Here is a 23360-nt window from a genome sequence, read left to right as displayed (position 1 = left end):
GGNGGGGGGGGGGGGGTTAGGACAAAGACAAATAACTTGACAGATAACAGAACTGGCTTTTCTGCACGTACACAATGACACACGCACACACACACACACACACGCACATACTGCAGACGCGTTTTTTGTGATTTTAGAATATATAAATTGTTAGATAGGAAAGATAAACGCTAATCGGAAAATTGTTTAAAGTAAAGAGTTTTTAAATATGTATAAAGTACGTGATTCAGCCTATGGCTGCAATGTACTTGTCAAAACCATTCATTCATTCATCCATTCATTCATTCATTCATTCATTCATTCATTCATTCATTCATTCATTCATTCGCACATAAAACACACACAAACGTACACTAGGCTTTAGAATCTGCATTGATACTTAGAAAACATATTATGTCGGGCAACACAGTAACACACACACACACATGCATATACATAACCAGGCTTTAGATTCTACATTGCCGACATTGTGTGGGGGTGACGAGAACCAACTCTCTCCATCAGGTTGGCCGCTACTTCCTTAAGGTCCTCCAGGGAGGATCCATTAAGAAAGTCGTGATCACCTGTCCTTCTTCAGATGCCAGCAGGTGACACAGGTACAGGTACAGGTAAGACATCCTGCTGTTTGTGTACAATTTTCTTTAAGATATTTCTTCAAAACATGATTTTTACCGAATGGTGGGGAAACGTGATACAGGCGCTATTTATTGTGAAATGGTTGTTAAAAGCTAAAAGTGATTTTTGGAGGCTGAGTTTTTCTTAGGTCGATTTCAGCGTCGGTTCGAGCAGAAAAACAAAATATAGCTCAGCAGATTTTATGTACAGCAACATGAGCAGTGAAAGTGCTGCCCTTAGGCCTTAAACTGGGGACTTTAACTCGTCGAGAGTTAAAGAGACCCACGCCTTAATTTCAGTCTTGTTTTAAAATTAAGTCTTCAAATGTCTTAAGATGACATTCTTCCAATCGGATGACGTGAAAATGAAGTTTGGTATCTAAGAATGAGGACTTCACTTGTAATTCATCTTGAGTCGTCTAAGATTTTTTCTATGTACGATTCCTGTCCTTTAATTTCTCTTCTCACTTTCTTTTTTTCATATCAGGTACATCAAGGATCATCATGGCCTCTAACGCGGTAAGTCAGTTGTTATTGTTTTAGCTGCTTCGGCTAAATTTAGTACAATGTATCTGTTAAAATATCCAGCAGCATCAAACAAACAAGAACCAGGGACTTCGGGTGTCTCTTCTATCCAGGACCGTGCCTAGGCATGAGTTTGGATAGTCCACATGTATCCAGAATCGTGCCTGGGACAAATCTGCGTACATGGGTACGTGGAGACGATCCAGAACCGTGTCTGATCCTAACCATAACAGTAGTACAACAGTAGTACAACAGTAGTACGACAGTAGTACAACAGTAGTACAACAGTAGAACAGTAGTACAACAGTAGTACGACAGTAGTACAACAGTAGTACGACAGTAGTACAACAGTTGTACGACAGTAATAAAACAGTAATACGACAGTAATACGACAGCAGTACGTCAGTAGTACGACTGTACCAGTGTTTTTCAGGACCTTGAGTAGGAGTGTGAGAAAATCCTGTCGGATAAGGTGCTGTAAATCAGTAGTACGACAGTAGTACGACAGTAGTACGACATTAGTACGACAGTAGTACAACAGTAGTACGACGGTAGTACGACAGTAGTACGACAGTGTTTTCCCGTCCCCAGGACCTTGAGCAGGGGTGTGAGAAGATCCTGTCCGATAAGGAGCTGTTTAACGACTACATACGACAGTAGTACGTCAGTATTACGACATTACTACGACAGTATCCGCGTTTTTCAGGACCTTGAGCAGGAGTGTGAGAAGATTTTATCGGATAAGGAGCTGTTTAACGACTACGTAGCCCGGATGAACCACTGGATGCGCCAGAACAACGGCAGGGTCATTGACCTTTTCCGGAAGTTCGACAAGAACGGAGACAGCGTGGTGTCGTATGAGGAGTTCAAGGAAGGTGAGAGAGGGAGGAGGAGAGAGAGGGAGGGAGTGCGAGAAAGGGGAATAGAGGGAGAGAAGGGCAGAGAGGAGATGGATGGATGAATAGATGGATAGAGAGATAGTACGAGAAAGGGAGACAGAGTGGAAGATAGGGGAAGGAGAAAGAGGAGGGGTGGAGAGAGATATGAAGAAAGCAGAGAGAGAGGGAGAGGAGACAGGAAGAGGAAGAGATACAGAGCGAGAAATAGTGAGGGAGAGAGAGATATAGGGAAAGAGAAAGGGAGAGGAAGGAAGAGAGAGAGAGAGAGAAAGAAAGAGAGAGATTAAAAAGTTGTATCAGAAAAAGTTGTGTCTATCCATTTTTACCGTCAGGAATGCAGCGTCTGGGCGCTCCCTGCAGTCTGGCTGAGCTCCACCTTCTCGCCAAGCTTCTGGACACGGACAACAGCCGGACCATCGACTACATGGAGTTCTCCAAGGGGCTGCGCTACATGAGGTAATCCACAGGGGGCGCTGGGGCACGGACATACGGCTTCATTTAAGTTGTCCCATGTATGCAAATGAGACATACGGCTTCATTTAAGTTGTCCCGAGTATGTAAATGAGACATACGGCTTCATTTAAGTTGTCCCGAGTATGCAAATGAGACATACGGCTTCATTTAAGTTGTCCCGAGTATGCAAATGATACCTAATTTACATTTTCTTGCCTTTTCTTTGTTTTTCAAATGACAAGCGCTTCTCTGTAATACAACACAGTGAAACATGCCTGGTAAAAACATTGCATTCTCTTTTCAGGAAGATCTGAGACAGAGTGAGAGAAAGACCAGGAGAGTCCTGCAGCCACCAGTGGATGCTTTAGCACAAGTAGTCTGGAGCACGAAAAGAATGTGAAAACTCGTATATCTTTATAGAAATATCACTAAGGAAAAAAGCATGATCTTCGCACGTAAAACGGCTGTTCTTTATCTGTGGTTTTCCTTACAGTAGATGTTCCCGTTCTGTTACATGCTTGTGTCATATGTTCTGATGTGCCGTTAATATAAGCTAGAACATGTTACCGTTTAGAACAAAAACGACATTTTGATTTCAATGTGACGTGCTTTTTACAGATTACAAATTTCAGATGTGAGTTTTGATGGAAAGTTATTGTAGTTTCAACGTCTGTGAACAATTGTACAGTACCTTAGTCCATGAAAAATGCACGAAACGTTTTGTTTTAAAGTCAAAATTGTTGATGTGTTTTACTCCACAAGCTATTTAGATTAATGATTACATATCCTGTGATCGTGTGTGTTTATTATTGTGATAATAAGATAATATGTGTGTGAAAATAAGAGTATAAATGTGATAACATAACCAAACAATATTCACTCGTAATCCAGTGTGAATTCTTGTTTACACAAAATATTGCAGATACGTATATGTTCTTGTGGTAAAACGTTTATATATAGAAGTTGTAACCGTGTGTGGACCATGGCTTAACATTGGTCGGAAATAAATACCTAATATAAATATAAATATGCCTCCACCTTTTGTACATTGTAGGTACCTCTAACAGCTTTTTTATATGGGGTGCTCTGTTGATTCTTACTCAAATACATTCATACATATGGTGACAGGAGTCTAAATCCCTCCTACTATAAAATTGCAACATTATGTAATCCAACACCAGTTACCATGGTGACAGACGTCAACAAATCAGGTCATTGGCCAGGTCAGAGGTTAGTGTTTGGAACAGAAGAGGAAACTGAGCAAAAACAATATGTTTTCCTTCGGTAAACATAATTATGGCCTGCGCACCTTTTTAAAAGTATGTACAAAATTTTGCTAAAGGTTGGCTGTGGTGCGATTTTTTAAGATGGATACCGTAACTTATATGCACAAAGTCAAAGTTAAACTTTACTATTGATCATCTTTCCCCAACCCTATCTTCAAAGAATATCAACTGCCAAAGGACGATTTGATAGTACAAAAAAGTCTATAAGAAGTTGTCAAACTTTGATCCTAAGAATTCTGTTCCTCCCAGTATTGCGAGTAAGTGGAGAAGGTTGAAGCGCCCTCTAGCTCTTCATGTTCGTACTGCAGGTAGTCAATTAAGCTGACTGGCGAGAACAGAACTGCGCAGAGAAGAACCAGGAAACTCAAGGCGACAACCCAGAACACGGGTCTCTTTACAAGCCGCAATGTGGCTGCTCTGAACCTGCGGACTCGGCTGTCCTGTTGTTGGTTGTTGGGTTGGTTGTTGTTGGAACTGTTGTTGTTGGTTGGAGGAACATCCTTGATCACAGACAGCTGGCCGACCTTGATCTTGGCCTTCAGGACCTTGGAGGACAAAAACTTTTTGTGTTTACCATATTTAGACATGTTTGCCATATTTGGGCATAAAATGCTAATTTTTGCCATATTTAGACATGTTTACCATATTTAGGCATGTTGACCATATTTAGACATGTTGACCGTATTTAGGCCTACCTTGGATGCAGTAAAGCTGAAGTCCGGTAGGGGGCATGAGTAGACCGCGTCGGTTTTGAGCGCCGAGAGTTTGTGTTTGGAGTCGATGACGTCAGAAGGGTCGTCCGCAGCGGCCGCTGTTTCCGCACGGTTCAAGGTCAGCAGAAGGTCACCCAGATCCTGCTCAACCTGGGAACAAGATCACGTGTTGGGATCACCTGTTGTATCCAGAACCGTGCTTTATCCAGAACCATATTCAGGCAGGGTTTTGGATAGTCCACGCGTATCCAGAACCTGGGGTAAACCTACGGTTTTGGATACGCAGAAACTCCAGAACTGTGTTTTATCCAGAACCATGTTCAGAAGGTTCTGGATAGTCCACGTGTATCAAGAACCTGGGGCAAATCTACGTTCTTGGATACGTGGAAACTATCCAGAACTGTTCTAGTGTAACACAGAGAAAGGAGTAACTCGAAGGTTGATTCTAACCCCTGGGAATCGAACCCGCACCGCTCGCGCGGCGTGTCAGCTCACAACCAGTGCACAAACCGATTAACCCAAAAGATCCAGAATCCTTTGGGCGGGTAGTTAGTGACGCCTATATACTCGCTGTTACACTAGTAACAACAGCACCTTTTGAAGCCAGCTTTAAACCTGTAACCCACGTTTTCTGTTCTCGCATGTCCCCACCTTTCCCTTCTGTGAAGCGATCTCGTTCCCAATCCCCACCTGAGTTCTGACGTCAGCGATGACGTGTCTGGCCGCCAGGTGACTCGTGTCCAGGTCCTGCAGCAGCGCAACTTTCTCCTTCGCGATGGCGTCGATCAGCTGGTCTGTAGCTTCCTGGATACTCCTCTTCGCGCGCTCCTGGAAAATGGGAGGACGTCATCATCATCATCCACATCATCATCATCACCATTATCATCATCACCATCATCTTCATCTTCATCACCATCATCATGATGGTGGTGGTGATGATGATGATGGTGATGATGATGATGATGATGGTGATGATAACGGTGATAATGATAATGATGATGATGGTGGTGGTGATGATGATGGTGATGATGAAAAGCAAGATGTTTTCCTCCTGCGAAGCTAAACATAATAACCACTATTGTCCCGTTGGTTCCTCACCTGTCTGGCGTCCAGCTCCGTTTCCGTTTCCGCCATGTCCCTCAGCCTTCCCGTCAGCACCTGCGCGCGCTCACGACCCCGCTCCAGCTGAACTTTCACCTTTGCCCTCTGCTGCTCCAGCACGTCAGCGACCCTCGTGACGTCATGGTTCTTGTGACCTTGGATCATGCACTCGGAGCAGACGGTGACGTCACAGCGCGTGCAGAAATACCTGAAATATGCAAATTAACATGACCAGTTACCATGGTGTCAGACGGTCTGGTTCAGGTCATTGACTAGATCAGTGTTTGGAACGTAGGAAGAAGAAACAGAGCAAACACAATATGTTTTATTTCGGTAAACGTAAAAAAACAAGTTTTGTCTGATGGTAAATATAAAAAAACTGGGCCCCTACCTGAGCTGCTCCCCCTCGTGAATGGTACATTCCCGTCCCTCCCTGCGCATGCCCAGCTCTCTGACCTCCAGTTCCCGCCGTTCTGACAGAACTTGTCTCAGGTTACTCACCCAGAAGTTCTCAGGTAACCCGCGAACACCTGCAACAAACACAACAACAACATACAGGTAACATACAAGTAACATTCAGGTAACATACAGGCAACCCGCGAACACCTGCAACAAACACATCATACAGGTAACATACAGGTAACATACAGGTAACATACAGGTAACATACAGGTAACATACAGGTAACCTGCGAACACCTGGAACAACAACATACAGGTAACACACAGGTAACATACAGGTAACATACAGGTAACATACAGGTAACCACCGAACACCAAGAAGAACCAAAACTCTGTCTTAAGATCACTTACAACCATTGTGACCTTAAAGGGCCTTAGAGATGTTAATACAAACTGAAACGCAAATGTGGTTTGTGTCTGTCACCTAAAACATGGTCACTGATCTGGAAGTAGTTTCACAAACTTGGGGCTTACACCCAAAAAAGACAGTATAATCAGCAATGCTCACCTACTCACACTCACTTAGCTGGGAAGTATCCAGTATGCCGCCGTCTGGCTGGTTTAGACACCGGCTCAAAAAAAAAGAAATCTCGATAAAAACGCCTAAAAGTCCGTCAAAAATAAGCCAAAGCCTAAATTAACCTGTGCTTGGCATGAAGAGTGCAAACCCAGTCTGGCTGACTGGTCCAACATTCCTCGCGCTATTACCCACGTCAGTTGCATACCGCGACTGAACCTAAACACGGCTGGAAATATGAGACGGCCAAGGAAGTGCGGGTACCTTAACAGACTTAAGGATTAAGCCAAGATGTCTTGAGGGTCAGGATAGAAGGGTCAACACCGGAAATCAGGATTAAAAGTAAAACTCAAAATCACTAACATTACCTTGTAAGAAATAAGGAAAACATACCCAGCAAACAGCCCTATAAAGACGAAACTATAGAGGCATATTCACCTGTAGGCAGTCCTAACTAAAGTTAACATGTAGTCAAAAGTACAAAGACATATCGTTATCATATTCACCTGTATCTGGTAGCTTGACGTCCTTCCTACAGTTGGGACATGACATGGAGATCCGCCACCCCACCATGCCGTGTAGACAGTCCTCACAGAAGCTGTGGGTGCCTAAAGTTTACTACCACGTCTAAAGTTTACATGTACTAAAGTTTACCAAGTGAGAAGTAATATATGTTCACCTGTATCTGGTAGTTTGACGTCCTTCCTACAGTTAGGACATGACATGGAGATCCGCCACCCCACCATGCCGTGTAGACAGTCCTCACAGAAGCTGTGGGCACACGGCAGCAGTTTGGGACGAGTGTAGGTGTCCAGGCAGATCCCACACGTTAGCATCTCGTTCCCAGACTCGCTACTGGCTTTCCTCGAACGTTCCCCAACCGCAGCCGCCATGTTGGATTTTTCTTCTAGATTGTCGTCTGATCGTGACGTCAGCTTCTGGGAATGTCTGTGATGATTTTCGCGCCTTCTGAGACTAAAGATTCAACTCCTGTGGAAAAAAGAAACTGCAATTTTATCGGGACACAAAATAAAGGATCGCCATCTTGAATTTGTGCTAGATTGTCGTCTGATCGTGACGTCACCTTCTTGGAATGCCTGTGGCAAACTTCGCGCCTTCTAAGGCGTAAAGTTCATTCCTGTTGAAAGAGAAGACCAGAAACCAGAAGCAAGCATTTAAAAATAAAGCCTTGAAGCCTTAGGGTCGCCCGTGTTTGTCGTTTGATCGTGACGTCAGCATCTGGGAATGTCTGTGTTGATTTTCGCGCCTTTTAAGGTTGAGGTAAGTTTTCATACCCGTTACAACAGATCATCTCGTCCAAACAGGCTTAATTTTTCCGCATTTGACCTAGAAAGAGGGTCTGAACGCAGACACCCTGTGGCTTTCATAATAGAGTTGTCTTACGATCATTCATGGGGGTTTTTTGAGATGGAAAAAAACGAATGTTTTCGTCAGGATTAAGCTGATAGTTGTTTATCTACTAGACTGTCCTGCATGCACGACTTTCTGTGACCCGCTCAGAACCGTAACAACAAACCGCTGAACCGTGATAGTCTGTAAACACACGGAGAAGTGCCTCATAATTACCTACTCTCCAACCAGAGGTTTGGGTTTTGGCTTAAGAGGCGTGTTTGGTTGAAGTAAAAGAATACCAGCGCAAAAACGAAAGCCCGATAAAAAAAGCCTAAAAACATGCCTAAATTAAGCCAAAACTCAAACCTCTGCTTGGAGAGTAGATAATGACTCTCCTTACTCACCTTTTACAGCTGTATTTAACGTGTCTTAAATTCACTAACATCATTACGAAGTACCCGTTACTTAATCTCCAAGCAGATCTTTCGGTGGCCGGAAAAGACAACATCAAATTGGCCCGACAGTATCCATTAGCCACCCAACAGATACTTTCTAGATAGTGGATGCTGCCTGGCCAATTTGATACCGTCGACGTCGTCTTTTGCGGCCACCGAAAGATCTGCTTGGAGACTATCCGATAGTTAGTCTCCTTACTCACCCTTTACACCTGTATTTAACGTGTCTTAATTCTCTTAGACTAACTTCTAAGAGCACAATTTAGGGTCCAGTTTGACAAGCGGTGCTTGGTTTGTTCGGGCCGGCTAAACTGTCTGTCCCTGTGACAGGGACAGGTAGACCCAGCCCCCCGGCACACCTGTACAGGTGTGCCTGTTCTCTCACCTGCCGACACACGTGCTGTGCTACCTGTGTGATAAACCGTACTGTGTTGGTGGTCCTTTTCTAGGCTCACGACCAACCGGGAAGAAAGTTTCCTTGTTATCTCTGCTATACGTAAAGGGCATTGTAAAACTACTGGCGCAATTTCTAACATGGAAACAATCTTTCATGTATGCCTATAATTGCAAATGCACAGGGACATAAACTTTACCTTCATCTGAATTTTGTAGAAATTTTACAGTACGTTAAAGAAACGTGAATCGTGAAATGAGGGTACTGCTCAGTATCAAATGGAGCGATAAATGGCATTATACTGAAAGTATGGCCTTGTTCCATTTGCCCAGTCTGTTAACTCGTGTCTGAGTGGCTCTGTCTGAGACATTTCACGCCCCCTTTTCTGTCAATCATAAATTATTTTCGCTCCACTTTTCGTCATTTCAGGCATTATTTCATTATGAATCCATATTTCCTGAACATTTCACAATAAATTCCACAGTTTAACCGGTAGCCACATTATACTACTCCCTATTTTTCTGTTTATTTAAGTCAAATGTTTAGTACGCTAGAATGTACCTACTTGGCTTAGTATTCTTACGGCGTATGAGACAAGCATCTGACATATATAAATAAATATACGATTTTATCAAAACTAACTACAAATCTTACCATATTATCGTTGTGCCACGCTGCCAAATGTGCTATTCTGTATGGCTGGAATGTACCGAACTTGTTGACTATTGTACGGCGTAGAAGGCAAGATATTGGCACGAGTGACCCTTAACAAAACTAACTACAAATCTGACTACAAGACTGTTGTGTTACGCTGTTAAGCGGATATACTGTTTAGTATGTTGGAATGTACCCCGGACTTTCTGTTTACTTGTGACTACTGATTCGTAGGGCGTATAACACACACACACACACACACACACACACACACACACACACATGCACACACACGCACATGCACACACACACACACACACACACACACACAGCACTGAACAAAACTACACACATTACTACAACTCTGACTACAAAACAGATGTGTTACGCTTCAAGTTGGTTCACCAGTTTAAGTAGATATGCTGTACTGTAAACACAATGTTAGCCTGGATGCCAGACCCACACTGGACACGAAGTATCTCAAGGCTCACCGCGATACTTTGTGTCCAGCAGCCTGGTGTCCAGTGTGCTATGGGTCTGGCATCCTGGCTAACACAACGCTTTATGTCTCACATACTAACAATATGCCTGAGCTCCCCTCCCCACTCTCACCCACACCTAATGTATCTACCTGCACGGCTTACCTGTTTATGTCCTTACAGGCGACGTCTCTAGTAGACAGTAGATCTGTTGGGCCACGTAGGAAGATCTCTTACAGTTGGGGCTGCTCATCCATTTACTGAACTGTCATATTTACGACTTGTGCGGACGATCCAAGGTCTGGTAGCTGTACACTGGGTGAAGAATTCCATATAATTCCATATTAGGCACCAAGAGTTTGACTCTGAACTGAACCAAGCTCAAACCAGCACCACGAGACCACGTCTAGCAAGGTATTAGACGTTAAACAAGGACAACAACAACAACGATACACTGTCATACACTAGCTATAACGTTATACTCACTGGGTGGCAAATTCCGTCGCAAACGCCTTGAATGTGAAGTCCACGTCCACGTCGCAAACGCCTTGAATGTGAAGAGATCGGAAGTTGTACAGTTCACCTGCGGTCAGCGATGGCGGCTGGAAATTTAAATGTACCAGCCTTCAGTCACCTTTAACCTTTACAGCTGGGCTATTGTTTGAGCGGAGGCACTCGCGGGGGTTATGCAAAATCCGATTTATAGATTTGAGTTTGGCTTTTCAGTTGTATGATATATGTCATAAGCCGCATGCATGCCCGTACGAATTGCGTCGAATATATGAATGAGTACAAATAAAATGGCATGTTGTTGAAGAATGAATTGTTAACTGGAGGGAGTTTTAGGCCCTAGCGCCTAACTCCCAACATACATTGTATTGCAAACACCTGTTAGATTCCATTGTAACGTCTTGCTTTAACTCTAGCTCTGGTTTATTGTTTGTTATTTCTTGTTTTGGCTGTTCAACCCTCACAGCCAGGGCAGACCAACTAGCCTGCGGTAATGTCTTGTCATGTCTTGTCAGCAGGGCAAGCCCTTTGTAATAGCCACTGGCTAGTTGGGCTGTCCTGGCTGAGTGTTCAACAGCCAAACCGATAAATAAAGAAATACCAAACCAAAGCAATATCTGATTTCTATCGTTCGAAGCCGAGTTTATTATGATTTATTCTTTCTCAACCGCCAGCCCTTATTATAGCAAGGCTTACAAGAAGTCAAACTTAACACTGAGTTACAAAATATGGAAGTTACAACAAGTCAAGGGTACAATGCACAAACCGGATCTACAATCTTACAGAGAACTACAAAAACACGTCTGACGCACCTGAAATCCTGGTCTAGAATATACTCGAACCCACAATTCCAATCGGCATATCCCAGCATGCATTGCGTGGCCCACCATGCTCTCACGAACTGATATATCCAAGCTCATCACATAAACCAAAAACCAAACCCGTAACAATGTTTTAGTCTCCACCAGACTCCTTTGGTCTGTAGAATATATAGTAGAAATCGGTCTAAAATCAATGTAGCTAGCTGGCATGGGGGTTGGCTGGCCATAGAGGGTCCAGTTTGCTTGCATAGACGCAGCTTGCAAAGGAGTCTGATGGAGACTAACGATGTTAGAAGCTCCTTGGTCAAACTAAACTCACACGGCAACTACAGAATGGATCCAGGTTGGGGGCGGAGTGCTGATAAACCCTTCCAGAGCCTCGCGACAGTTCGCTGAGACAGGCCGTTATTGTCAGTTAGCCCTCAGGCAGGCCGTGACGTGAATAATAATGGTGCTGCTTCCGGCCCGCAGAACTTTTGTATGTAAGGACGATGACCTACATGTGGCAGATGGTTTGCTACTCATATGTAGCAGACATTTTGCTACTTACATGTAGCAGATGTTTGCTACTAGCTAGCTGTGCGTGAGAGGTGTACCACGGTGTGCGTGAGAGGTGCCTGGGATAGAAATTGACACTGTTTTTTTTCCTTGGTAGAAAGAAGTGTTCTTATGACGTTTACGAAATTAACGCAAACATTCATTCGTTTTATTTTATTTTGCAATCCTTTTATAGAATATTTAGTCACCCCCTGAAAACTTACTCAAGTTACTAGTACTTGAAGGCGAAGAACTCCCGATAACACAAAGACAGGAAGGACAAAGACAGAGAAATTTATTTTTCATGAATTTATTCGTCTCCTTTTCGTTCTTTCAACGTATCGATTCCTGTTCTCAACATAAAATACGTCAAGAATTCAACAATATACACAAAAATAGACAATATGTACAATCATAAAAACTATCATAATATTAGACACCGAATATCATTCGTCATATCATTGCAAAGCTCGGTTCGTGTCAATTTTCACTATTTGAATGACAAAATCTGAAAGAAATTTTCTATCCATTTAACGTCAAATCAAAAGTTACAGCTCAGAGTTTGAGTTGCGCATGTGTGAGGTCAAAGGTGAAATATGATAATAACAGTTTTTTGAGGGGAAGCGTTAAAACCAATCAGTCATGCATAAAATCATATTTTTTATTATAAATGTTGGTGGAACAGTTAAGAAACGGGCGTTTGTTTCTGTGTCCTGACGTCATTGTGACGTCACAGGGAACCGCCCGTCTGCATAGAACACGTGATACATTACGTCAGAGTCGACGGGAATCATGGGATTGTGCGCATTCATAGGTCATAGGCCATAGTTCATAATTCATAGTTCACAGGTCATAGTTCAGAATCTTGACAAAAAGTCATCGTCTTGAAAATTTTCAATTTTAACGGTCTTCAAATTTCTAGAACGTAGGACATCATTTAAGCAAAGATTCATTATAAAACAAATTTAAAAAGTTTCAACATATTCTAGATAAGCATTTTAGTCAACATCTATTCAACATTGAAAATTCTCTTTCAATACATTGTTGAAAGAAAGTTTGGGTACAAATGTAGAGACTAGCCGTTCTTATTTATAAAACGTACATATTTCACATTTTAGGTGGGAAATTAAAGCTTATCATTGAAACCGTCTGTTTTTACCAAATATAGTCTCTTTCACTAATAAATATTCTTAAAACTGATCAGTATAAAAATACTAACCAGTTATCTGCCGACATATCTATCTATAGAACATATATTCCATAAAAATACTAGTTTCTTCTCTTTTATGTACAATATCTTGTTTTTACTACCATCTAAAATTTTTACTGTTACATCTCTGGGTCTATGTTACATTATGGTACAACAGTTTTAGACAAAACGAGATTTTTGACGCAAAACAGCGCTTTAGCGATTCACGATCCTCCACAGAATTGTAGGTATGGGCCATCGTAGTTAGGATCCTCCGCATTATTGTAGTTATGGGCCACCGTAGTTACGATCATTCGCAGCATTGTCATTATTTTCCACGGTGGTTACAGTTCTCGCCAGACTATGTCCCTGTGCTCTACAATAGTTGTGATCCCGGCAGATTGTCGATGTGGGCCACAGTGGCTATGACCCTCCGCAGCATTTGGACTTTTTCTCCTCCTTCTTGTTCAGGTCCAGGATGTTGGATCTCGTCTCGTCTGAATCCATCTGCATCATTTGTCTGGAAAACATAATAACAATTATTATAATTATGATTATATATTATCTGTTTGTTATTTGTTTATTCAGTACAATTCCTTTTCTGTATTGGTATAATAGTGTCTACCAGACTACGCTGGCTGTATATAGGAGAATATTTGTCAGGGGAGTTCGGCCGCCTTGTAGGTTTGACTGGTTGTGCAGTTCGGCGAGAAAGAACCAACCTTTTGCGGACTGACTCGCCTGGACAATTTCTCTCTCCTTTTTGCCGATTTCTACGATCCGTATTCCCGTAGAAAGGCCTGGCGGAGGCTACTGTTGGTATACGAATTTACCGCTTCTAAATTATGCTAGTTTTAAACATAACGTGTTTCTGACCTCATGAGTTTCTCCACTGCGTCCTGCACGTTGTCTCCTTCCTTCGCGCTCGTCTCACAGAACAGCGCGCCGTGCTCCTGGGGGAAGGAGGGAAGGAAAGAATGAGTTAATGAGAGAAAGAATGAGTCGATGGATGGATGGGTGGATGGGTGGGTGGATGGATGGATGGATTGGTGGATGGATAGATGGACAGATGGATGGATGGATGGATGGATGGATGAATGGATGAATGGATGGGTGGATGGATGGATGAATGGATGAATGGATGGATGGATGGATGGATGGATGGATGGATGGATGGATGGATGGATGGATGAATGGATGGATGGATGAATGAATGAATGAATGAATGAAGATACATGTATCAACGTCCAAAAGACCAAGGTAAATATAATGATAAAAACGTTCATGAATAGATCGGTCCTCTGACATCAAGTATTACTTGTTTTTTTCTTCAGAATCTTTTAGATGGTTTTATCTACTCTTTGATTTTTTTAAGAACACATTTAAATCCATTTATCAAAGGGTTTCTAAATTTCCGGTCAGATGAAGAAAAAGATGGTCTAAAAATGGTCTAAAAAGAGTTTTAAAAAACTCACTCTGGCCATCTCCTCTCCGTGACCTTTGAGGATGACCTTCTGGCCGCTCTTGATGGCGTCATTGCGCAGGTCCAGTTTGTTGGCGCAAAGCATGATGGGAAGGGTTCTGGGGGCGCCGTCCTGTACAAAAATTAGAAACAAGAGTGGAATAAGTTCTGTGACAAGAAAGCAAGGATAAACATCTTCTTTTCTAAGGCATCGTACCATGCAGGAATCGTTTGCGATGGAAACTGTCTCCATTCTCGAAGCTTACTGTTATGCCCAAAGCTTATACAAATACAGTCTGGTAGACGAAAATGGTTCTCAGCTGATGATGCAAAGTCTGGTTGTGTTACCTCGAGGGGCAGTTCAACTAAAAATTATGGTAAATGCATGTCTCGGTACTAATACTGCCTGATAGATAAAGGGGTTTTCAACTAACTCGTACAGGTGTGCTACTAAGACAAGCCAAATCGTACAGGTGTGTGTCTTAAGACTGTTATTAAGACGAGACTGTTCTCACCTCGACGGCGTCGACCCACTCCCGCACGTGCACGAAGGACGGTTCGTATGTGCAGTCGTACAACAACAGCACGCCGTCAGCACGACGGAAATACGACTTCGCGATGCTCCGGAATCTGCGAACGGAAAACGGTCATTAAACATTATGTTTCGTTAGAACACCAGAAACATGACGCCATTATCTAGAATCTGAAAAAGGAAAAAATTCCTGTCAGGAATTCCGTCTGCTCTCCGGAAATACGACTTTGCGTTGCCCCGGAATCTGGGACCGGAAACGGAATGTCATAGACGTGAGTTTCGAAACGGAAAGGGAAACGGAAAATTGAATGTGGGGTTTGGCCTGGAAACGGAAAGGTGAATACTTTCTGAATCAATAACCCGGAAATGCACAGTTGAATGATGGCTATGACCCGGAAGCGAAACGGAACGGAACTGACCTTTCCTGCCCCGCCGTGTCCCAGATCTGCAAGGTCACCGGCGTGTCGTCGATCACCATCGTCTTCATCTGGAAATCCACTCCTGGAAAACGGAATAAAAGTCTTAGAACACCTGAAGAACGTACAATAATGTCTTGTGCACACCTGTGAGGTTAAATAACGTCTCAGAATACACGAGGAACTTAAAAAAAGGCCAATCGTCTAAGTACACACATGTCCTAAGTCTTCAGTCGGACATGGTGTCCAGCCCCTCTAACTCTGTCCTGCCGCTTGCTACATAATGTAACCCAACACCACAATGTGCCTGCTACGGCACCTGGTTACATGATACAAACAGCGAGAGCAAAAACAACATGCTTTCTTTCTGCGAAGGTAAACATAACACTAGTGAACATAGCCTCTACCAGGCTTCGGGAGGCGGCTGAAAAGAGTTAGAAATCGGGCAAATAGAGAGATAACATGCCGAGGGAGTTGGTCTGTTCTCTCCAGCAGACCATTTACTCCCTTGGCATGTTATCTCTCTATTTGACAGATTTTTACTCTTTCCAGTCGCCTTCTGAAGCCTGGTAGAGGCTATAGTAAACAAACAAATCTCGTACCTAGTGTGGAGTTCATGTTTGGCCTGAACTCGTTCTTGCACAGCCGCAGAATGAAGGAGGATTTCCCCACGGCCGCGTCTCCCGCCAAAACAACCTTAAACATCTTCTGGTCGGCAGGAGCGGTCGTGCTGGACAGGACCTGGGGGTGGAGGTAATCAGCATTTGTTTATTTATTCCATCTTAAGACAACTGACTTGCCCCTACGGCTTAATATATCATATCATTCTTTGCTGATTTCCAAGGGCGGTCAGTGTCTACTCCTGGACATAATACGGAGATTACTTCCGAACATGACGCTGAAGAAGAGTGTCACTCAAAACGTCCGGAAGTAATCTCTGTAGCTTATCCAGTAGCAGAGTTAAAAAAACAAACGTTTCGTGTTAGAGAACAACATATGGTAGTGGACGTTGTTTAATTTGGGACAGGAAATGTGGAATGTTAAGGTTATCTGCGTCAGAACTCTTCAGATGTCAATCAAATCGGACGGGAGTCGGTACCGACTTCCAATCACCTTTGACCTTGTGAGTAACATTCACTGTGGTGAGTGGTGGTAGCTACAACTGTGATATCAAAAGCGAAGGTGTCATCGTGATTGGTTAGTGACGTTATCAGTGTTAACCAATCACCTCTGGGCGTGCCATCGCCATGTCACCTTTCCCTGTGTGTTACTAGGGTTAGAAAAAGTCGTGAATTAGTAGAAATAGAAAAGTTTGTAATGTGTTAGTTTCAACCACAGAAAGCTACTGGCCAGGTTGTATCTGAAACATGTAAGCTATACAAAAACTTTTGTGTCAAATTTGAAATCCTTTTTTAAGGATATGAAATGAAATTACTCTGACAGTTTAAAAACATAGTTTTGCACTTCATTGGCCAGTGACTTTCTGTGGACGTCATCCCCCACTGTGCGACCTTTCACCTTTGTTTATTTGTTTGTTTGTTTGTTTGTACCTGTGACGACGCCGACACAGGCGGGACCTGTCTGCTGGGCGCCACGTGCGCGACGTTTCCGGCCGACACAATCTGCTTAAGGAAAAACCAGAAAGTTCCGATTCTTAAAAACACAGTTATATATACGGTGACCAGCCTCTCCAACTCCGTCCTGCCACTTGCTACATAATGTAATCCAACACTACAGGGTGATTCAAACACATTCATAAATACGGTTACCAGCCCCACCAACCCTGTCCTGCCACTCGCTATATAATGTCTGCTACAGCACCAGTTACCATGGTGACAGCCGTCTGGTCCATGACATTGACCTTACTAGGTTGGAACCAAAGAAAAAACGTAACAAATTTTTTTCTTTTTTTTTCTTATTTTCTTATTTTCTTCTAATATGAGAAGTTAAACAAAATAAACCCGTACCTTTCTGGGCGCCTGTGGAAGCACCCGTGTACTGTGCTGTCTCTGTACCGTCGTGACCGCCTGGCGACCTTGACCTTTGTGCCTGTGCTCCAGCTGAGAGTCAGCCTCGCCTTCGGACTCCATCGCCTCGTCCTGGGAGTCAGGAGCCTGCAGGAATGGATACATGTTTGTTACATTGTTGCGGAGACAACATGTTACCTTCACCAAGAAGGTTATGTTTTCAGAGGCGTTCGTGTATGTTACATATTACAGTTCTGTGTAAGCAATGGCAATACCTGTCTATTGTCTGCTCACCTGTGACAGGTAAAGTTACCTGCAGGTAAGGAACAGGTGTGTTAACAAACATGGCGGAATGCTGTCGGACTGGGCTGCAGTTATCAAATCGCCCGGCAGGGGGCGCCGCTGCCTTTATTACAGCGAGTACCCAAACTTAACATTTTACAGAAGTGAGTAAAGTCCATGGTATTTTGCTTGCTAATTAATGTTATGGTGATTTGATGAAAGGCCTGTTTTACAGTTATTTTGCATTACGTTATTTTCACACATATAATGCCACTGTTACCTATTTAATGCCACTGTTACCTATTAATTAAGTGTCATTTCTATACATATATCCGCACTGCCGCCTAATTTAAGGGTCCTGAACATTAAATTTTCCGCAAATAGTTACTTGGTAACTTGCATAGAGCACAGTGTGGTCTGATATTACCTTAACAAATAGATTTCAACTTTTACAAGACCAAAATATGTGGATAAAATTCCATCTCTGACAAGCCTAAGGTTTATCAAAGTAACGCTGACGTCACTGCCTTAAAATGAAAACATAGATCAACAGGTTGTCTGCATGACCTATGACCTGCCCTGATGACCCAACATTATCTCCATACGTCCGTCTGACTGGTTTGGTTTGTCTGGTGATGCAACTTTCCTCACTTCACTCAGGTGGAAACGAGCACCTAGCTTCGGTTAGGGACGTCCCTCGGATAGGACGTTAAATGGAGGTCAAGTGTTTGGGGAGAGCCACACCCCACGCACGTTAAAGAACCCACCACACTTATCGAAAAGAGTAGGGGACCTTTCCGGTGTGAGTGGTTCAAACCTTACAGTCCGGTCTAACGCAGCTTGTACTTACATGTACAAAACTGGTGTGTTACGCCTAAAGGCGGTTTACCGGTTGTGCTATTTAAACAAACAAAAACCTTTCCGCTTGATTACCCACCATCGGATGATCTCAGATAGCAGCGACTCACACTTACTATAACGTGCAGGGAGTCAGAATTACCGGTTACACACCTATGTTCCTGCATACCTTCATGTCCCTGGTGAATAGACAACACTTAAGCTCCTGTTTCCTCTATGCCACCTATATTATGGGTTACACAACTATGTTCCTACAACCCTACATGTCCCTGGTGAATTTTGACACAATAGAGCCGAATATGTAGGATCATGTAGTGAGATTCATACACACATCTAGTTGCAAATATCATTTTTGGAAGGCTCGAAGTTGTTTTTTTTTTAGACACTCTTTCTGCCCTTTTTGATCGGTCTTCTTGTAGTCCGTGAAGGACTATGAATGTCTTCCAGTCTTTACAATCAAGCTAAAGATATATTTCCGTCGGGTACATAAAAAAAGCAATCTATCTAATTGGCAAAGTCATAAATGACTTGCAGCATATTAGCAAGAGAACAAACGTCCTTAATTACACGTTGTTTCTGCTCTAATAAGTCAAAATTAAAGGCCGAGGCAACAGCAATTACAGGTCGACCCAAGAAAATCACGCTAATTATCTCCCAGCACGAGACTACATGTTCCTACATACACCCTGCCAAGGAATCTATTCCGGGTCAACGAGTCTGTTTACAAGTGTCACATCCGGTTTGGTATTACAGAGTTTAACTCAACTCAATGGCAGCGAAAAAAATTGTAATTTGTAACGAGTGTTCTGCGATTTCAGTTGTAACTAATTGCACATATCCAATTTAGCAAGTTATTTTCCCAATTGACTTAAGCCTTTGGTGGGCACATTCGGAGAGCAATGTAGAAAAAATAGAAAACAGTCCCAAAAAGTAACATGCTAGCATAAAAACTAAATGAATTATGGCTTATTAAGGTCGACAATTTCCTTAAGTATCCCTCCGTACGTACCCGGCTTATATATCTAGTGAACTGGCTTCAGAACTGTCGTTTGTGATTTAGTATCTTTACGTAGTTTCTGGAACATGAACATTTTCTATTGTACGAATGAATGAGAATTTTTCCTCACCTCCGTTTTAGAGTCGTCTATTTCCGATTCCGTTCCGGAATGTTTTCCCAGTCCGGAAATTGCCGTGCTCTGCGTAAACTCGTTATCGGACTCCTCCGGATCCTTCATGGTGGAGTGGCCGCTGTCTAAACAAACAAACAAACAAACAAACAAATGAATAAACAAACAAATAAATATCCGACTCTTCTGGATCTTTCATGGTGGAGTGTCCACTGTCTGCACAAACAAACAAATACATAAATAGGCATACAAAAAGACGTGCTCGTAGTCGACATTGTACAATTAATATAAAACATAACAACTATGCAGATATACAATAACAAGCATAAAGCGTGTGTATCCAACAAGATATAGAGAAATGATTCCTCCATCCATTCTTCCATCCATCCATCCATCAATCCATTCTTTCATCAATTATGTCATGCATGGTAATTCACCTGTGACCAGTATATCACACCTGCATGATCATAGAAGCCATCTGTAAAACACACCTGTACCTTTACTGATCTACCTGTAACACACACCTGCATCCATCCATCCATCCATCCATCCTTTTTTTCACCCATCCAACCGACCACTTTTTTACAGTACTATTTATACAAGGGACGGGACACTAACAGTGGTACATTATATATATGCTTACTCGGTGGTTTGTTCGGTATTTGTTCGATAGTTATCGCACCTCACCATATACACCTTGGGGCCTATAACCCTTTATTATATATCACATATGCCACCCGTACGACACTGCAACACACACCTGCACGTTCCGTGCTCTCCCCTGTCCGTCTGCCGTTCCGCTCGTCTCTGTACCTCCTGATGCGGTCCTGAAGGTCCGGGACACGCGCCCGGGTCTCGGCGGTGTTTACCGGGGCGCGGGTCCGGGTCTGGGCGGTGTAGAGGCGCCTCTCGTCCCGAGCATCTCGGATGGACGCCTCGGTACCTTCCGTACGGGCTTGGAACAACTCTTCGGGCTCCCCTGGGAGTTTTTTCAACGGCCCTTCGGCATCTTTGCTATGAGAACCTCCATCTTTGCTGTCAGAAGCTCCATCTTCGCCGTTTTGACTTCTAAGGACTTCCCCGTTTCTTGGCTCGTCTAAGACTTGGCGCTCGTAAGCGGCGTCGCCTTGCAAGACGTCGTCATACGTAGGCGGGTTTCTTGTGTCCAGAAGAATTTGGTTTTCAAACTCTTGAGGATTTCCTGGCAAAAAGGTGTCGCTACCGTTTTGATTCGCGGTATTTTGGTGGTCGCCATTTTCGCTCCTTGGGGCTCCTTCCCAGCCTTCTTGTAAAACGTCTTCAAGGTTTCTTAAGTATCCCCTCCTTAGCTGCTGCTTAGCAGGCTGTACGTACCCTCCTATCAGCCTCTGCTGTCTCTTCTCTCGCCAAGACATTTTTGAAGACGTCTGAGGCCCTACAGAAGGTTCAGGTGGCTTTCTTAAAGACGATCTGGGTGGAAGACGGAGGGAAGTCTTACTCTCAGCAGCCATGTTGAGATCGTGTAGGTACTGATCCAAACTGTGCCTCGGATCCGGCTGGAATTCCGTTTCCGGATCTTCAGCGGGATCCAGACCGTCCGACCCTGTCCCGGTCGTGATTACGGAAGTTTCGTCCTCCTCAGGTGTACTGAAGTTACGTAAGCTGAACTGCTCAGGTGTGGTAACGTTACGTAATTGTTGAGGTGAGTTGTAGGTCCTCTCAGGTGTGTTGTAGGTAAACTCAGGTGAGTTGAATGTGCGCAGGTAGCCTTGCAGTTGCGTCCTGGCCTGTGCGGCAGCGTGGTGAGCGCGAAGCTGGGAGTTCGCCAAGCGCCTTTCCTTTAACATCTGGATCTTCAACAGCTTTAGCTCCGCTACGCGATCCCGTGGCCGGATCGTCCGATCACCAGGCTGGATCATCGTGCGATCTAAAGTAGGGAAACCAGCTGGATCCGTCCCGATTCTCCCACGAACAGGAGCCATGTTTAGGAGCCGTTCCCTCCCCAACCCTCCTTCTTCAGTCCCGTCGGTGCCACCTGTTAGATCCCCTGAAGACGGTTCGTCGTGAAACGCGGGTGAAACGACGTTTCTGCCGTACGAGCTTTCCTCAGGGATTCCTGCTGCAGTTGGGGCAAGTTCGCAGGCCGCCATGTTAGATACTCGGCTGTTATCAGTGAAAACAGGCTCAGAAATGTGTGAAATACCGGCTGTGTGAAAGTCTGTCCCTGTGTGAAAGTCCTGCCCTGCCCCGAAGTTGTTGTTCCGGCTGAGGTCGTTAGAATCATTATTCAACCTGCTCATCCGTAACGACCCGGCGCGACCGAATGGGGAGGGGCGGTTTTTTACCGGAGCTGGTTCCGACTGCCTTCGGGCTGGGTAAGCTTCCCAGCCGAGCGGTGACAAGCCGTCCCCCGCTGTGTTTTCCGTAGAGTCCGAGTATCCACCGTCCTCCAAGGTGAAGGAATTATCGTAAGAAAAGATGGGGTTGTCCACCGCAGCGATGTCCGAGTGCCGTCGGGGCGACTCGTCCTGTCTCCCGCCGGTTTGCTGGTCGCGCCCGGTGATTGTTATACCGTCTCTGTAGGGATCGTCGTCGTCGAAGAAGGTTGTGGTATCCACCGGGGCGACCTGGTGTTGCCTTCGGGGCGCCTCGCGTTGTCTCCCGCTGACATGCCTTGCCTGGTCCCGGCCAATGATGGTGATCCCCCTCGGGCACCCGTCGCGTATCTCCTCCCATCCACTACTCAGACTACTCAGGGACTCGGTGCCTCCACTAGACACACTGCCAGGCGGCGTCCGGGTTCTCTTTAGCCGCCTGGTAGGCTCAGCTACCGTCTTGGCTTCTTGCTGTCCCATCTTAAGGTTGCTCTCCTCTTTCTTGGGTCTCTCCTTGGTCTTGCTGCCGTCTTTCTTGGCCTGTTTCTTGGGCTGTTTCTTTTTGCCGACAAAAAGGAGATCGAGAAAGTCTTCCATGTCCCTTTGTAATTGTGCGTTAACAAAGCACGTTTAGCTCCTCAAAATCAACCGTAATAAATTCTTCGTATTCAGGTATTGTCTTGCCTCAAGAAATCAAGGCGAAAGGCAAGGCAACCACGGAACGAAGTCATTCAGAAGATGTACTGTCACTTCTTCAAGAAAAGTTAAGTCAAGGCTTCAAGGCGATATACATACTGCCTCTTCTTCCGCTTTTCTGCAACAGAAGTTGTCTGCACGTTGAAAACTAGTGACCTGTGAACCAACAAGAGTTCACGAACTTTGCTGGTTAGAGAGACAGTAACATACAATCCCACCCTCAACAGGGAAGGAGGCCTACATTTCTTGTAAAAAGGAGTCACAGGATGCTACTTGAAACGTCTGACAGTTTTCAAAATCTATCCAGTTGTTTGAGTAACTGTGCGAGTAACAGTGTTCTTGTGTAACTCTGTATCTGTATCTGTATCTGTATAGCCGGTATAACCGCCTTTCGGCGTAACACACCAGCTTCGCAGGCACGCGGCGCGGCGGCAGCTGGCTATATTACACCGATCGACTTGTTACACCTAACCCTTGAACTTCTAGCTCTAGACATTGTTTAAAGCTATCTATTGACAGTGCCCCTACTGTACTTGGTGACAGTGATGTGTACACTAAAAAGGGTTCAAATCGCCCTCACTGGTTAGAGAGGGTGTGTATGTACAAATCCGACCTTTAATACCTTCTTCTATGTGTCTATTCTTTCCGGCACTTAAAAAGTAGTGACAGAATGCTACCTGAAACGTCTGACAATTTTCAAAGTCT

At 44.1% G+C, this 23360-nt stretch overlaps 3 protein-coding genes across 11 annotated transcripts in view; 1 reads left to right on the top strand and 2 right to left on the bottom strand.

Annotated features, from left to right (window-relative positions):
• Positions 1-1104: 1104 nt before the first annotated feature.
• On the top strand, positions 1105-2498 carry LOC109467504 (probable calcium-binding protein CML25). The gene is made up of 3 exons (XM_019765517.1): positions 1105-1133; positions 1846-2014; positions 2371-2498. Exons 1-3 carry the CDS (start codon positions 1119-1121, stop codon positions 2496-2498), a joined length of 312 nt encoding a protein of 103 aa, XP_019621076.1. The 5' UTR covers positions 1105-1118.
• A 1237-nt stretch (positions 2499-3735) lies between these two features.
• On the bottom strand, positions 3736-7563 carry LOC109467525 (tripartite motif-containing protein 3-like). Of its 2 annotated transcripts, none has more exons than XM_019765549.1 (6): positions 7249-7563; positions 5983-6121; positions 5589-5799; positions 5181-5318; positions 4473-4640; positions 3736-4322 (listed from the first exon to the last, which is right to left on the bottom strand). In XM_019765549.1, the coding sequence occupies exons 1-6, from the start codon at positions 7460-7462 to the stop codon at positions 4005-4007; spliced, it is 1188 nt and encodes a 395-aa protein (XP_019621108.1). In that variant the 5' UTR covers positions 7463-7563; the 3' UTR covers positions 3736-4004. The 2 variants fall into 2 exon arrangements, with proteins under 2 accessions (XP_019621108.1, XP_019621107.1); XM_019765548.1 differs by lacking the exon at positions 7249-7563 and adding an exon at positions 7076-7168.
• A 5635-nt stretch (positions 7564-13198) lies between these two features.
• Positions 13199-23360, bottom strand: part of LOC109467524 (ras and EF-hand domain-containing protein-like) — a 28536-nt gene continuing 18374 nt past the window's right edge. For 4 of the 8 annotated variants that reach the window (XM_019765540.1, XM_019765542.1, XM_019765539.1 and 1 more), the window contains 9 exons: positions 19606-19730; positions 17339-17485; positions 16922-16993; positions 15974-16112; positions 15375-15456; positions 14939-15053; positions 14437-14556; positions 13838-13914; positions 13199-13481 (listed from right to left, as the gene is read on the bottom strand). In XM_019765540.1, the coding sequence (XP_019621099.1) occupies positions 13385-13481; positions 13838-13914; positions 14437-14556; positions 14939-15053; positions 15375-15456; positions 15974-16112; positions 16922-16993; positions 17339-17485; positions 19606-19730 (974 nt within the window). In that variant the 3' untranslated portion in view covers positions 13199-13384. The remainder of the gene's footprint in view (positions 13482-13837; positions 13915-14436; positions 14557-14938; positions 15054-15374; positions 15457-15973; positions 16113-16921; positions 16994-17338; positions 17486-19605; positions 19731-23360) is intronic. The other 4 variants (XM_019765544.1, XM_019765546.1, XM_019765547.1 and 1 more) reach the window with 2 other exon arrangements.

This window comes from Branchiostoma belcheri, unplaced genomic scaffold (assembly GCF_001625305.1).
Source record: "Branchiostoma belcheri isolate BF01 breed outbred unplaced genomic scaffold, Haploidv18h27 scaffold180, whole genome shotgun sequence".
In the NCBI taxonomy this organism is placed as follows: Eukaryota; Metazoa; Chordata; class Leptocardii; order Amphioxiformes; family Branchiostomatidae; genus Branchiostoma; species Branchiostoma belcheri.
This window is presented reverse-complemented; position numbering and strand designations above follow the sequence as displayed.